Source organism: Cryptomeria japonica, chromosome 8 (genome assembly GCF_030272615.1).
Source record: "Cryptomeria japonica chromosome 8, Sugi_1.0, whole genome shotgun sequence".
In the NCBI taxonomy this organism is placed as follows: domain Eukaryota; kingdom Viridiplantae; phylum Streptophyta; class Pinopsida; order Cupressales; family Cupressaceae; genus Cryptomeria; species Cryptomeria japonica.
Genome location: NC_081412.1, coordinates 25,243,023 through 25,260,684, shown reverse-complemented (window position 1 = coordinate 25,260,684; position 17,662 = coordinate 25,243,023). Strand labels below are relative to the sequence as shown.

Below are 17,662 nucleotides of genomic sequence, written 5' to 3'. Positions count from 1 at the left end.
GAATATCGACACCACTTGGAGAAGGAGATCGCTGAAGGATAGAACACAATCTTGCTCAGTTGCTCAGCAAGCTGTCCAATGGATTCGCTCAAGGATCGGATAGACTTGCAGCAGCATGAAGATTTATATCGCTTTCTTCCTCTAAGTTCGCTGACTAAATTTGCATAAAGCTAACGGCACTTGATGAAGATAATTCATTGTCTTTGAAGTGTAGAATGAATCTTGTTTATATACAAGATTCACGTTCAAGTTTTCTAGGTCGGCTTGAAACAAATTGCCAATATTTTACATATTTTAGTTTGTACTTTTGGTACTCAATTTGGGGCCTAAATAACTTGCAAGTTGTAACACGTTTCCTTTTTGGGCCCAGCCCTATTAGACATGAATCGCTTAACCTTATTACAATATGATAATATTTTAATTGCCACAAGGCAACATTAAAATATGATCCAAACTAGCTATCCATTTCAACACGAAGGACCTAGACTCTTTTATGGAATAAGAAAAGGAGGTTGCCAATGAAATTTACAAATATGAGATCTTTTTAAAACAGAAATCTAGGATCCAATGGTTAATAAAGGGCAAATATGAATATGAAATTCTTCCACCTCTCTTGTAAAATGTAGAGGCAACAAAAGCACATCTCAAAGATTGAGACAAAAGATGATAATATCATTCAGGACCTTAGGATTCTCATGGCCTCCCATATCTCATTCTAGGAATACATGTTAACTAGGGCGAATGAAGAGAGGGAAGGAAAATAGGCTATCTTCCTTGGTCTAATACTTCTCTTGTTTGAGCCAATGAGAATGAAAAGCTCATGCAAGGCATCTCAAAAGTAAAAGTAAAAGTTGCTGTTTTTAAATGGTTGGAGATTGCTAAAAGTCCAAATGGCTTTCTACCTCTGTTTCCAAAAAATTTGGGATATCTTAGGAGATAATCTTTTGGGGAACCATTACAGAATCCAAGGTTTCTAAATCAGTTTTAAAATCTCTTAATGCTGATGAGCACACAATTTATACTGGGGGAGGTTAATCAGTATAATAATATTATTTTTACCTTTTAAATTTATTTAAATTACTTCAATATTTTATCTAAATTGGCACATAAGAGAAATCAAACAATGAGCAACACAACAATAACACAATTTACATGGAAACTAATACGAAAGTATTTGGTAAATTATAATGTTCTTTACTAATGATCAAACCGATCATTAAATAGAATTACAAGAAACGATGTTTCTAATAAGAAGCGATCGTCGGAATTAGAAAGAATCTAATTATAAAAGATTTACAATTTATTAACCATTAAACATAATAGAAACAAATATAACGAAGATATTATTCTAATACCCTCCCTTAATGGTCAATCTATCTATGACACCAAGCAGCCTCCTGAACTTAGCAAACTTATCCGGAAGTAGGGACTTGGTGAGGATATCTGCAGTATGGTCCTCTGTAGGAACATACTACAAATCCATGGATCCATCTTCAACCAGCTTGCGGATGAAGTGACAATGAATCTCAACATGCTTGGTCCACTCATGGAAGACTAGATTCTTAGCGAGTTTCAACACCCCTTAATTGTCATAGAAGAGGGGTGTAGGACCGGCTAGAGACAGTTGAATGTCTGAAAGCATCCGTCAAAGCCAAACTGCCTCAGAAGCTGCTTTGATTGTTCCTCGATATTCAGCTTCAGTCGAGGAAAGAGCTACGGCCTATTGCTTCTTATTGGTCCAAGTGATAGCACTTGTGCCCAAACTGAAGACATTTGGATGTAGACTTTATGTCATCAACAGAGCCTGCCCAATCCGAATCTGTGAAACCGATGAGTCTGGGATCTTTGGTCCATCCATAAAGGATACCAAAGTCTGAAGTGCCCTTGACATAGCGCAGGATTCACCTTGCTGCAACCCAATGTTCTGATGTAGGGGCTATCATGAAGCGAGATATGTAGCTCACTGCATAGCTCAAATCAGGTCTAGTGGAGGTGAGATAGATTAAACTGCCCACTAGTTGCCTGAAATCGGATTCATTCTCAACTGGAGAACCGGATTTGACCGACAACTTCAAGCCTCGCTCCATAGGTGTAGATGCAAGTTTGCAGTCCTGCATTCAGAACTTGTCTAGCAGATCCCTGGCATATTAAGACTAAGAAATGAAGATGCCATGAGACTACTGCCAAACCTCAACACCTAGGCAATAGTGCAGAAGCCCAAGGTTGGTGATGTCAAAAGACTGGCATAAATTCTACTTGATTCCCTGAACCAAAGATGTCAAGCTGCCAGTGATGATCAGATCATCAACATAAATAACAAAAATGATGATATCACTGCCAGTAGTCTTGACATACAAATTTAAGTCAGAAGGACTTCTCTGGAAACCCTGATCTGTGAGGTACTTATCAATCTTCATGTATCATACCCGAGGAGCCTGTTTCAAGCCATAGAGTGCTTTCACCAGTTTGAGCACCTGGTGTTCTTTTCCAGCAACCTTGAATCCAGGAAGTTGCGTCATGTAGACCTCTTCTTGTAACTCACCATTCAGGAAGGAACTCTTGACATCCATTTGATGAACCTTCCAGCCACACTGAGCTACCATGGCTAGGACTAATCTGATGGTGCTCATCTTTGCAGTTGGAGCAAAGGTTTCCTCGTAATCAATGCCTTCATGCTAAGAGAAGCCTTTGGCAACAAGACGAGCCTTGTAATTATCTAAAGTACCATCAGCCTTATATTTTACCTTATAGACCCATTTGCACCCAATGGGTTTCTTGCCTGGAGGAAGATTTGACAGAACCCGTGTGTTATTTTTCGGCAAGCTCTCATGCTCAATTGCCATAGCTTGTTCCCACTCAGGTATCCCTTTCACCTTTGTGTATGTTTGAGCTTCATACACACTATGAATGTTGGCCATGAGAGCAAAATTGACATAATGAGGCTGCTTGCTCTTTTTCCGAGCAGTTCTACCCTTGATGAGCTCATCATCTTGAAGATCAGCAAACGTCTTAGCCCACCATTTAGGCCGGAGAGTAGAAGTGCCAACATCAGATGCAGGAGGTGCAACAGGATCAAGTTCATCTAACAGAAGATCAGATTTACTCTTGTGGAAAATCAGGTGGTGCAGTTGCATGTCTAGGTGATCCTGCAGGAGAAGGAGTTGGTGAAGGTGTAGGAGTTGGAAAAGCTAGAACCCTCCCATCAGGTGGACCTAATGGAAGATGAACACCCAAGTCTAAAGCCTTCAAAGGCTGATCCTCTAAATCCACAACTAGAGGAGAGAGCTGAAATGGCCCTCGATCCTCATCAAAAACCACATCCCGACTGAAGATGACACAAACTGTCTCAATATCAACCAGTCAGTAGGCTTTGTGATTATCACTGTAGTCGGTGTGCATGAGTTTCTGACTCTTGGCATCCAACTTGGTGCGTTTCGCATCAGAAATCCAAACAAAGGCAATGGAGCCAAAAACCTTCAGGTGACTAATTCTAGGCTTGTGGCCTGACCAAGCCTCTTCCAGAGTTTTCTTCTCCACAGCCATAGTAGGAGACCGATTCAGAAGATAGACTAAAGTATTAACTGCTTCAGCTGTGTTCAAGCATAGACCGAGCCATTTTGATAATTGTGCAGTTTCTCCACTCAACGACACCGTTTTAATGAGCGGTGTAAGGTGTAGTGAGTTGGCACTTGATGCCATGTTGTTCATAGAAATGGGAGAAAGCAGAAGAACAGAATTCTCCCCCATTATCAGACCGAAGAGTTATAATATGCTTACCAAACTCTTTTTCTACTAATGCTTTAAATTTTTGAAACACAGCAAAAACCTCTTATTTCTGATGAAGAAAATACACCCACATATTTCTACTAAAATCATCAACAAAAAGTAGAAAATACCTGGACCTAGTGACAAAAGGAGTAGCCATAGGTCCACAAATATCAACATGGACCAGTTGTAGTACCTTAGAGGCTCTCCAGGAGTCGCCATCCAAAAAGAGAGTCTGATGTTGTTTGCCAGCCTGACATGCTCCGAAAACTCCGAGGTTCTGGGTCTGGATTTCTGGCAATCCGATCACAAGATCTTCCCGAACAAACAGAGAAAGATAGTGCACATTTAAGTGCCCATACTGCTGATGCCAGAGTGTACTAACAGAGGAGCGCTTGGGTGCCATGGCAAGCTCCTTAGAATCACCAGAATCAACTAGTCTGAAAAGACCATGATCCTCAAGACCCACAGCAACAGTTGTCTGAGTCTCCCGATCAATGATGCTGCACTGATGTGAACTGAAGGTCACGTCGAGCCGAGGAGAATGTCTCAAAATTTGACTGACTGAGAGAAGGTTGAGTTCCATTCCTGGAACATAGTACACATCGAGGAAAATTAATTTCCTGCCTCCGGACTGAATCTATGCATTGCTCTTTCCGACAACGGTGTACTCTTCCCCTCCAAAAATAACTGAATCTGAGTAAGGCTGAAAATCAGTGAACCAATCTCGATGATGAGTGAAGTGAGGAGAAACACCTGAATCGATATACCAGGCAGAGGATTTGACATGGTCTGCAGGTCTTTTAGCCATGAAAGCGTAAAAAACAGACCCGCTCTGCTCAGTGTGCTCTGCTACATTTGTTTTCAGCTGCGAACCACTTTGCTTAGCCTGTGCAGCAAAGCGTTTACGATACTCAAGCTTCATATGACCAAACTTATGGCAATAATTGCACTGAACATTTTTCTTCTTCGAGCCTTCTGATGACGAAGTAGAGTTCTTCTGCTAAGAGGGCTGAGAAGATTGAGATTCGCCTTCATCCTTCTGAAAGGATTTAGCTGCGAATGCTTGTTCTAAAGAAGATGAACTAGTGTCGCTGCCAAACTGCTGCTTCCACCGATCCTGCTGCAGAAGTTTAGTGCAAAGATTAGCAAACTTCAGATCAACACCAATTGAGGTGATGTTGAGAGTTTCAACAAAATGCTCGTAGGACTTTGGTAAGCTCTTCAGAGTTATCACGACCATGTCCTCCTCCATTTTTCGGTCGATGGCTTCCAACTAGTCATGGATTTCTTTGATCCGATTAGGGTGATCCTAAAGAGATTTTCTCTCATTCATGACAATAGAGAAGAGTATATTTTTCAAAAAGAAGGCTTTGCTCTTATCAGATGTCTCATGCAATGTCTTGAGATGCTCCCATACCTTGGCAGTTGTTTTCCCAGAAGGTATCTGAGGGAGCTAATCATCGGTCACTGAAAGCTTGAAGAGCATGACAACTTCACGTTTGGTCTTCCCAAGGACAATCTGGTCAATAACACGATACTCGAAAATGGCGAGCATTCGCTGTTTCCAGGTATTGTAGTTTCTGTCGTTGAATTTTTTATTACCCTCTAGCAAAACATTCGTCAAAGATGCCATTGCTGAAAACTGAGGTCAAAGCTGGTTGACCAAATGATGGCACGAATATCAAGGTAGAAAATGCATAAAATCGTGTAAATGCGATGCGTGCAAGAAAACGGAGGCAGAAGACTAGCATTGATTTTGAGGCAGATTTCAATCAATTTTCTGACACGGATCCCAATGTACAGATTTCTGGAGGACCAAAAAAAATCTGACATGTACCCAGAAAAGCTGACGAAAAACCCAGGTCTCTAATTTTTTAGAATTATTTTTTGAAAAATCTTTCGCCGCAGAAACAGAACAAAGGGTTCAAAATAAACCCTAGACACAGAAGCACCATAAAACGCGTGAAGAACGCACATCTTGCTACGGAAGCTCTGCAGAAACCAAAAGTCGCGAAATTCTTCAAAGGTACTGAAAAATACAAAGGGCAAAAACCCTAGCTACCGCTGAAGAAAAATCAGATAAATGGGCGCCAAAAATCATTGTTGCACCAGCAAAAACACATAACACAAAATATGAATTCGCATTGAGGGCAACACAGAATGCGAAATCAAAAATCACGAGTTTCAGGTTGTGAAGAAAGACCACAACCACGAACAGAAGGCGCCATGAGGAAAGATCACGCAGCACAAAATCTCATGCAGGGAAATCGCGAGTTGCAGAAACCAGGTCGCGAAATATGAAACCCTGCAGATCCGACACACAAACAGAGAATCTCGTTCATGGACAGAGAACAAAGGTCGTGAGCAAGGAAAAAACGCAATGCAAGCCACCAACACAGACGAACCAGAAAAACCCTCGACCAATCCTCCAGACACGAAACAAGAGCAATTTCGAAAAAGAAACAAAATTTTTCAAAGAAACTGTAAAAAAATTCGTGATGAATTTTTTTTAATTTAAAAATTATTTCGAAAATAACCAACGCTCTGATACCATAATACGAAAGTATTTGGTAAATTATAATGTCATTTACTAATGATCAAACCGATCATTAAATAGAATTACAAGAAACAATGTTTCTAATAAGAAACAATCGTCGGATTTAGAAAGAATCTAATTAAACAAGATTTACAATATATTGACCATTAAACATAATAGAAACAAATATAACGAAGATATTATTCTAATAGAAACCCTTGCAAGAGAAAACTACGGCAAAAAATTTGCTAATATTAATCTTCTTTTTACAAATTCTAGAGGCACCAATCCCTCATTCAATATGTGAGCACCAACCCCTCATTCACTTTGTGAGCACTAACTCACTAGAGGCACCAACCCCTCGTTCAAATTGTCTTCATAACTTTTACTATAATTCTCTTCTTCAATTTGTTATAATTCCCTTCTTAAATCTGCCATAAACTGATCATAAATCTGCCACACAAAATGATCACAATCTCTACATGAAAGTCTACTATAAACTTCTCACGATCTCTTCTTAAATCTACAAGTGATCTTCTTATAATCTCCTCATAAATTTGCAAATGATCTTCACAATTTGCTCTTCATGAAGCTGGTGTATATGCTTGATCTATTATCTTTTTCACTCACAACACACACTCCTTAACTCTCAAACTTCTCCCTTTTTATATCTCCATATTCATTAAAGGAACATACCCTTTTGAAATAGACATCTCTAAATGAGACATGTCTTCTAATAAACATACAAATTATATTTAATATCCTCCTTAAAAATCATACCTCTTTTAGATGTTTCTAATCGCACCTCTTGGCTTAAATATTTTCTTATAAAAAACAAAACAATTTTCTTATAAATTGCACCCTTTGGTTTATAAATTATTAATTGCCTTTTATGAACCGCTGCTTGTCCTAAGAAGATCATCCATTAATTGTTGTTTGTTGTTAACAACAAACTGCTGCTTTTGTCTTAGTAAAGTTGCTGTCATACAGTTAAGGAACTCAGTAATACTGTAAGAAATTTGCCCAGCATATGAAGTCGGCCACATTACATTGCTAATAACCATTAGATGTGATTATGGAAAATGGAATACACATTATGGAATATTAAATCGCTGCATTATGGAATACCCCTTTGCTGCATATTAAATCACTTCATATTGGAGATCAAATTAATGGACATCCTTGCATTCCCTTGATCACTGACTTTGAGAAGTAATTCATTAGATCTTGAATCGGCTAGCATAAATATAATAATGAGGTCCCAAACAATCTGTCATGTAGAAAGGAAATCCATCATTAATAGATATGAGTGTTATTTATATCAAACTTGGACAATAATTTCATTCAGCATCATGATCCTTAGGCATCAATGACAACAATTCAACAAATGCCACCTTTCTTAGACTCATAACAAAGAAGGAAGATGTGAAGCTGGATGATTTTAGACCTATTGTTTTGTGTATTAATGTGTACAAACTCCTATCAAAGTGATTAACAATAGACTAAAAATTATTTTTCCTATCCCCATCTTAGAGGAACAAGGAAGATTTGTGAAAGGGAAACAAATTATATAGGTGGAATTGGTTTTGTCCATGGGTTGATGTGTTCTTTACATGTGAGTAAGAGAAAAGGTCTGTTCATCAAACTTGACATTTCCAAAGCTTATGAGAGAGTCAAGTGGAGTTTTTCAGGTAGTGTTTTGGAGAAATTTGACTCCAGTTCAAATTAAAGAAGTTGGCTTTACCTATCTTCCAGTTTCTGTGTCGATCGATGATTCCTCTAAATGCTTCTCCACCTACTGTGGGCAAGGGCAAGGTGATTTGCTTTCTCCCTATCTCTTTACTATAATGATGAAATCTCTATATAAATGTATTGGTCTTCTCAAGAACAAAGGCTCCTGGAAAGGTTTACAAGCTTCCTCCATGGATAAGGATTTTACCCATCAACAATTTGGGGATGATACTATGGTCTTTGCTGTCCATTCTATTAAAGAAGGCAGAACCATCGAGGGACCTCCTTGGAGATTATGAACAAGTTTCATGTCAAAGAGTGAACAAAGAAAAATTAAAATCTTCTTTCTCAATATTTAAAGCCAAGAACAAGATTTCATATGTAGGTGTCTTTTCTTCAAAAAAACGTTTTCTACCTAACTCTTATTTGGGCTTTCCTCTTTTTATTGGGGGAAACAAAAAACACTTCTAGTTCTCTAATTTAGAAAGATTTATTAAAATCTTGGATGGCTGAAAAGGTAGATGGCTTTGGTTGAATGTGCTTTTGAAGGCAGCCTTTCAAGCTATCCCTATCAACAAATTTCCCTCATGGTTGCCCCAAGGAGCATCACTTCCAAAATCATTGTTGTCGTGTGGAAATTTATGTGGAGATGTACTAGCAAGCATTTTATGTGCCCTCTTGTCTCATAGAATAAGAATTTTACCAATATTAGTAAAGGAGGTCTTCGTCTCAAGGGTACTAGACTCTTCAACTAGGACCTAGTGTCAAATTATTTGGAGATCCATAACTAGCAATTCCATCTCCTGGGCTACCATTCTCAAAGATAAGTCTCTCCATGGGAACAATTTAATAAGTATTCTCTCACACAATCTACCCAAAGGCTAAGTTATCTAGGAAGTAATTAAAGAGGTTAAACATCTTTCAACTCTATATGGTTTCTAGAATATCTAAAATGGTAGAAAGACAACCTTCTAAGACAATTGTTGGATCTATAATCAGCCCCTTAAAATAAAACTTTGAGCTCAATAGGTTGGTTATCCATCTCAAGAACAAATGGGAGGAAAAAGAGGGAGTGTATGGAATCTCCACAAAATAGAAATCTCTTCCAAAGATTCCCAACATTACAACTAATGTTTGGTTGCACATCTTGTCTCTTCTCCAAAGTTTCAAACCAATCTGGAGCCAAAAAGATGACTTCTTTGGTTAGATCTAGAACAACAATTACGCACTCTATTGGTGAAGGGTACCAAAAGTGACTTAGAGAGATCACCCACCTATTCCTTTCTCCTAGGGAAAGATTTGGGCCTCCAAGGCTTGGCTCGAGGCTAAGTACTTTCTTTAGATGTGTCATTCTAAGATCCTCACCTAGGATCAACTTCAAAAGCAAGTTTTCTAGAGACCTAGTCAATGTCTTTTTTGCCAAATTGGGCAAGGGAATTCTTATCATTTAATCTTCCATTGTAACTTTGCCAAAGGTATATGGGACCCATTTTTGACAATTTTAACCTCTAACGGGTGATTGGAAGATCTTTCTAAGATTTCTTCAGCTCATGGTCATGTCCTATTGCTCTAAACACTCTTCAAAAATTATAGGACTTGGCCCCAAGTCTCGTAGTTTGGAAATTAAGACATGAAAAGGATTGTAGAATATTCTATAGCAAAGAAAAAAAAAATAGGACAACAATAAAAAGAAATGTATGTCACCAACTCACAAAGTATTACTGTTCTAAAAAAGGCTATATCCAAGGAGGCAAATCCAAGGAAAATTGCTATTGTGAGAACATGATCAAAAGTTTGGAAATATTATGATAGATTCTAACTAAAACTTCCAATCAAGAAGGATTGTGGAAAATGGTGTCCCCTCCAAATGGATGAATTTTAACTGAATTTTGATGGAAGTTCCAAGGAGACTCCTAGATTCTCTAGTGCAGAAGCTCTTCTAAGGAATCACAAGGGAGGTGCCCTTGCTTTTAGGACTTATTTTACTAGAATCAATTCGAGCAACATAGCAAAGGCCATAGGTTTAATCTTAGGCTCAAATTAAGAGAGCATATAGGGGCCTATAATATCAGGGTGACTTGAATGTCATCATCAATGGATGCATAAAGAGATTCCAACCTAGGGTATAAGATGTGCCACTTATACCTCCTGCTGCCAACTATATAAATATTCCAGGGGCAAACTACAAATGTATCCACTCTTACTATATGATAATATAATCCATGAGCAATAGCTGCATATCTGCTGTCCCCATTTAGCCCAATCTGCCCCAATCAAGCTGCAATTGCTCAAATTTCTAAGGATGCAGTTCCATTGAGGGAGCTTCCACTTCGCAAATTTTGCAGGACAGGTCACATGATATGAGGAAAAAATTGCAACAGGATTAATTGAAATCTTGTCCTGGAAAATTGAAGCCCCTATTCTTTTGCCCTCAGACTTTCAGTGGCTGCATGTTGTGTGCGGATGAAAATTTCCCCCAAAATTTTAGAGGTTTTTCAATCCATGTGACCCCAGTGCAAGGCATCTGCATTTTGATTTTTAGGATTCTCATCAATGAATTCTGGATAAATTCTAAAGGAATGTATAGCACTGCAGTTAGCTTCTCCTATAAAATTGATTGGGCCACCTGATTGTATAAGGCTCCTAAATTTATCCTGTGGCAGCTTTTCCCTCATCTCATGGGACTTTCCCTTCCATTAAAATCAACCACAAAAAAATGATACAAGATAAATTCGAATCTTATCCTATGCACCAGAGCCCTTACTTTTTAGTTCTCAGACTTCCAGTGGTTCCCTTTGAGGTGAGGCTGGAAATTTTCCCCACCAATTTAGGAGTTTTTGGCACATGGAATCATTAGAAGGCATGTACAATTTTTTAGTATACCTGCTGCTAAAAATTTCCATGGGGTCACCAGCTTCCTAAAAAATTTCAACTAAAATTACAGATCAAAAAAAAGTTCTCAGCTAAGACTTTAAACAGTGACTGCTTGACCACCTGTTTGACAAAATCTCCTAAAAATTCTCAGCAGCACCCACTGAAAAATTTTAAGTAACTCTCCTCCATCAGACCATAGACTAAGACCCAAACTAGGAAAATTGTGGAAAATGGATCATATTGTTCCCAATTTGAATGGTTGGGGTAGAAAAGTTAAGCATGACCTACTCTCAATTTTTTCCTGGTTATAACCTTTTGTTGCATTTTTTGAATGGACGGTTTCCATCAATTGTGGCTCAAATAATGTAGTAGTAGCCCCACTCCCCCTCCCCAACTCGATGGCTTTTTACACAGTTAATATAGTGACCCAGGCCCAAATCTCCCCACTGCAACAAGTAGCCCATAATTCCACCGGATATTATTTAAGATTGTGGTAGAATGATTATAAATTTATAAGGTGCATTTTAGCAATATTTATGACTACAAATCTTTAAAATAGGAAACATTCCAGCATGGCCCTTCTTTAAAAATCTTCGGCATGAGTTGAATTCATGACCGAACCATACAAATCCTACGAATAGGTACATACATACAAGCGTGACCCATGTTTGTTAATATTCAAAACGTGGTCCAGAGCACATCCTAGATCAAGTTAAAATGCAACCCATATCCTTGCCCAATTTTTTTTTGGTATGAGTATTCCCAAAGAGAAGCCATATTTTAAAGACAATCCAGAGCCTTGCCCAAAATATTTCTTTTAGTAATGGGCACTTAAGAAGAGACACCATCTTGCGGAGTCATACTGTAACTCAATCCTGTTTCCACTAATATAAACTTCCACATATTTGGCACTGTCCCACAGCCCTAATGCAAAAGTTGCACTGGTTTACTAAGTAAAACAAATGCACGTCGATCTTGATTGTTATTATGTACCTTGGTGAAGGGAAACTTTAATCTCCATGTGACATTTTACACAAATTTATACCAAATTTGCACTGATCTGTAAAAATCTTGTCATTAATAATTTAATAAATAAAAAGAGTATGCTGCATTACAGCCACATAACAACGTAAAGTCAAACTTGTCAATTGGGATGAGCTCAGGCAAAAGGTCTTTCTGAATAGAAACCAAGGCCAAATATCCCAGAGGCATCTTAATGTAGAATATTAAGTAACATACTGCATTTAATTCTGTATAGTCTGTCCAATAGATAAGATCAAGTTAAAGACAAATTTGAACCAATAATTGTACTTCCACTCCCAACAACCAAACATGATTTGGGGTAAAAAAAAGAGAGAGAAGGAGAAAAAAAAGAAAGAAAAAAACTCTACTTCAGATCTAATCAGGTCAAACAAATAATTGAACTACGTATGGGATCACAAAGGTTTTACAATAGAAAACATTATACTGATTTTATGAATTGGGGTTTCTCCTTTTGTTTTCAGAATATATAACATGCCATTTTATATGTATAACAGTTTTCTCAGCATGGGGTTTTGAGGAATGCCAAGAAATAGGAGGAGCTTACCCTCATTTCCTTGTTGCCGAAAATATTGTCGAATAATTTGCGAAATGCTTGCCCCATTGCTCTCTCTTTGTGCACTGTAAATCTGTGAAGGACAAATATAAATTGATTTTTTTCAATTCAAAAGTGGTTGTAGAGGCACTGTCTTCTATGGGATTTTTTGAAGGATTAAAAATACGCGTAATTGACCTTCTCTTTTTGGAAGGGGAGAACACGCAACCTTAAAAAGACCCGTTAAAGCTTATCGGTGTATATAAAAATATATCCCCGTCTGATGTCATTGAAAAGAAAATAATTTTTCCCTGGGCTTTAACTAAGGTAATCAAATGAAATACACTTTCGTGGAGGACAAATAAGCACTAAAATTTTGGATGTTTTAGATGAGAGATGGAAGATGATAATTTATGTTTTTAGTCTTCACACTATAGAATTTTGTTTGTATTGTCTGGAGTCAATTTTGTGAAGGGTTAAATTTGTATTTATAGATATGTCTCATTGTTTTAGAAATGCTATGGTGGATTATAGAGATCTCGTATTTATCTTTTTGAATTTTGTGGTATTTAGAATTCATAATATCTAAAATAATTTTAAGGGATTGTTATTATGTTGTTATGGGATGTCTTATTGTAGATCAACCTTTTAACTAAAAGTCTAGGTGAATGATTGATGAGTGGTCTTAGTCATGTAAATGTTGTTAAGATGAATGTGAAAATTTAGAGTTCTTTGAGAGTACCAAACTAAAGTGTTGTATTTCTTGAGTACAAATAAAAATGAAGAGATGCATAATGAATGTAGTTTTTTTTTTATTGAAAGAATGCAATAAGAGTTATAAAAAGACAGTCAAAAGAAGTATACATCAAACTGTTCAGCTAGAACTAAAGGAAAGATAACAACAGCATATACAATTTTTGAGATACATGGGCAAAGAAAAGATAGAGTACAGACTCAAAACTACAATATAACAAAGAGCATGCATAGAATCAAAAGATAGACTCAAAATTGCAGCAACTAAATGCATAAACAAAAGACCAATCGAGCATAAAGCAATAGCCATTTCATAATAAAGGCCTAAGACCCTGAGCTAGAAAGATCTTCTTATTTCTAAGCAACTGGTCAACTTGACACTTGATGCATTGAATTTGAAGGTCCATCTTCAAGCTCCTCTTGGAATCCACTTGCAAATGAGAGAAGATAGATGAAAGACAGTAAAGTATGTCTTGAGTAAAGTTTTAGAACTACAAAATTTGGGTGATCGTTATGGTTATTAAAGACTGCCTTACAACGAACTCTCCATAAATGCAATAAAATAGTCTGACAAACCCCTTCACCAATAACATTATTATGCAACCCAATACCAAGTAATGCTTCTTTCCAATTACGATTCTGACCAAATATAACTGGCAAATAGAGAAAAACAAAGTTCCATATTTTTTTAACAAACTGGCATCTCCAAAAAGCGTGCCTCATATCTTCATATTTTTTATAAAAAGGACAATAAATGGGTTGAACCATAATACACCTCAACCTACCACCAATAGGCAACTTACAATGTAATATCTTTGAAGCCATTAATTGTGCTTCAACATTAATTTTTCATTTCCAAATTTCACCAGAGAGTTTTGCCCAAAAAAAATCACTAAATTTACAATTTTATTTGATATTCAAATGAGATTTCATGGGTAGAGTAGGAAGCAACTACAAATATATCTTGTTGCACATACGGATGTCTTTGTTGTCATTGATGTCAAACCATTGTCAATCCTATGTGACTTGGTTGTTGTTGGTGAGTCGGATATGTATATATTCAATTGATGTATGGTGTATATGGTTGATGGTCTAGATGTCTATTTCTATGATACTATGCTACAGAATTGATTGCAGATTCATGTTATGTTGATTCTAAGATGATATGAGGTAATGATTTAATGTGTGTTTTGAAAGTTTGGTGCTCCTTACCTAGTTCAAAAGTGATTCTATTACCCTCGGTGTTTGCTACGGTGACACTTATTATGGTCTCGAATGAATGTTTGTACCGAATATGTCTCAAATGATCATGTTGACTATTGCAAAACTATTTGGGTGGTTTGTCTTTATATTTCTAGTTTCCCTAGATAGTTGTTTGTTGACAAAGTTGTGGAGGATTACTTTGCTATTCTCGTCATGACAATATCGTAAATCAATTTCTAAGATGTTGTGGTTCTTTTGGGGTGAACCACTTGAACTTAGGTTTTAGGTTTAGGATAAGAAAGTGTGATTTTAGCATATTAAGTTTTGTATCGGTTTATGCATATTGGTTCGAGCGGTTATGTGTAAAGGTTTTTTAATGTTGATTGGAAGGTATGTCAACTTGGTGTGAACCCTCACGCATCATTTATGCCTTCCAAATGATATATTTTTGGGTTGATGCTATGTATATGTTGCATATTCTTTTGGCTAACCTAATGAAATTTATTTTGGATTCGATCAATATATATTGAGAAAATTGGTTGTGTTAGAGAGAGAGAGAGAGAGAGAGAGAGAGATGTGAGATTGATGGATGCAAAAATAGTGTCATGAAGGAAGTGCAAAGTTTTGAAGATGTACATAACAGACAAATGATTATACATTGTGAACTGTTATCTACATTTGAACAAATGCTTTTTTGTATAGAGTTCGATCTACTATTGCTATTATTTTGTAAAGCAACTTGTACCTTGCCCTAAAGAAGTGATCTTCAATTGAACAAGTCCTCTTTGTATCTTGTTTGAGGTTGTGTGCCTTAGTCAACAGGTATGGAGCAGTGAGCTCTTTGATGGAAAGCCTTTTTCATTTTAAATAGTTAAATATATATATATATATACCTTCGGTAGTGTTCAACATATCTTTCTTAAGGGAAAAAACAAGAAAGGATGAGAAGATAGCCATAGCCAGTGTTTGAAAAAGCTACATTGAATTGGAGTACATAGTTTCGTAGATAAATCTAGTGCCACTGGAGCTTCCACAAGGATGATAAAATATTTGTATATGTTATTCAAATTAAATTGTGCTTTAACAAGATGCCATGGTAACCAATTAAATGTATTAAAATCCTAGAGATCTTCGACTTTAATGATGCCTTTTTTGTAAAGAAAATATTCCTGTTTTGGAAAGCATAAGGCCAAAGGTTGCCCATGATACAAAATATGTTTGTTCCACCAAATGGAAGAGGTGGATAAGTTGGAGGACATGAATTTCATTTGTTATAAGGAGAAGGCAGATGAGGAGAGGAGACATAAGGAATTTGAAGTTGGTAATGACGTGATGGTATATTTGAGAAAAGAAATATTCCTGGTTGGAACTTATAATAAATTACAGATGAAAAAGTTTGGACCTTGGAGAATTTTGAGGAAATTAAGTTGTGGAAATGCATATGAAGTGGAGTTACCGGATAGTCTGAGTATTTCACCTATGTTTAACATTGCAGATCTTCATGAGTATCATGAACCAAAATTCAATGAGGACACTATTGCAGACTTGGAGAAACAGTTGCCCTAAAAGGAACCAGATTAGATTGAAGAAATTTTGGGTAGTAGGATTGGGCGTAGTACCCGGAGCAGTCAGTATAAAGAGTATCTTATGTAGTGGAAGAATAGACCAGTTGAAGATTCATCTTGGATTTTTCAGGCAGAGGTAGACCGCCTTGGTTTTCCTCTGACCCCAGCAAAGTGAGAGGCTCACTTTTTCAACAACCCCAGATATCTAATGCAGGAGCATCCTCGGTTCATAGCAATCTTGCATCTATGTGTACCGGTTTTGGCTCACCGGATCCTGTGGAGTTGGATTCTACTTAAAGACTTGATCATCTTTCTTATTTCCAGACCGCATCGCATTTGGATCATTTTTTGGCAAGTTATCGCTATCATTTTCCTTTACAATTTCCTGTTACCGGTTGCCTAAACCTATTTTGGTGATCTACCATAACCCCTTTTGAAACTTGCGGAGCCTTGGGCATTGATTCCAATGTTACTTGGTGTGTGGTCAACCTTTTCCCGTGATCTACACTTCATCCTTTGGATTATCTGGAGTAATCTCTTGGCAGAGGCCGACCTTGTTGATTTTACACGTTAGGTCTTGTTCTTCGGGTTTCGATCCCTTTTTGGCCGATTGGATCCATTTGGATCGTATATATAATTGTAATTGAGCATTAGAATGTAACAATCGAACAACAAGATAGCTAAATTAAGCGTAGAAGATAGATCTTAAGATTGAAGGTCCCGGTTGTGACCTATTTTGTACTTTGAGCATGTTTTAGCAAGCATGTGAGCCGGTTTATATAACCTGGTTGTTACCAGTTGGTTGTAATCAATTTTCATGTTATAATACAATCTATTATGCATTGCCTCCATCATATCTTTGTGTTTCTGTTGTGTTTACTCTTGCTGACCGGTTCGAATTGATCTCTTTGAGGTCCCTCTTAACCGGTGACTACTTCATATTGTGCAATTCGTTAATATGTATACGTACCTAGCACATTCTCTCAAAAAAAAGATAAAAATTTAGAAAATGGCATGGGCATACAAAAACTACAATTAATATTTTTCCCACTTTGAAGTGCATGTGAATATTATAATGATCATGTATCTTAAAGTACACAATACTCATAAACTTGCATACTAAGTAATATTCAAACATAAAAAGATATTGCAAGGTTCCATGTAAAGAAGTCGACCCTGGTAAATGTTAGTGTGTAGGTTTATTCTTTGGTATGTATTCTCCATACAAACATGTAAAATAGAGGGAAAATATGGTATGGGTATCTTATATAAGGCAAGTAGAAATAAGAACATTATAATTTGAATTTTATTGTCAACAATCATAAGGCAGAGGTTGAAATAGGGTTAGAGAGATTTTACCTATATAAAAATGTGGTAATATCCTACCTCACTTGTTAGTTAATGGGTGACAAGGCATTTGGCATGACACGTATTATAGATGAGTCTCTATAGGAACCTTCAACTATTTATAAAACTTTGCATGAGAATATTAAAAACAAAATGTGTCCCTACTAATTGGTTGCATGTGTAAGATACAATGAATTGTAGGAGAGGTAAAAACAATATGTGAAATGTAAATGTAAGTCAAGCATGTGTGTACATCAATGATGTAAAGTAATAGTTTAAATGAATGCATTGTATGATAAACATGTACAA

At 37.0% G+C, this 17,662-nt stretch overlaps 1 protein-coding gene across 1 annotated transcript in view; it reads right to left on the bottom strand.

Annotated features, from left to right (window-relative positions):
* The window catches only part of LOC131078563 (ADP-ribosylation factor), an 81,194-nt gene extending 68,458 nt beyond the window's left edge, over window positions 1-12,736 (bottom strand). Inside the window, exon 1 of the mRNA XM_058016296.2 lies at window positions 12,498-12,736. Coding sequence (XP_057872279.2) covers window positions 12,498-12,554 — 57 coding nt within the window. The 5' untranslated portion in view covers window positions 12,555-12,736. The remainder of the gene's footprint in view (window positions 1-12,497) is intronic.
* Window positions 12,737-17,662: the final 4,926 nt, after the last annotated feature.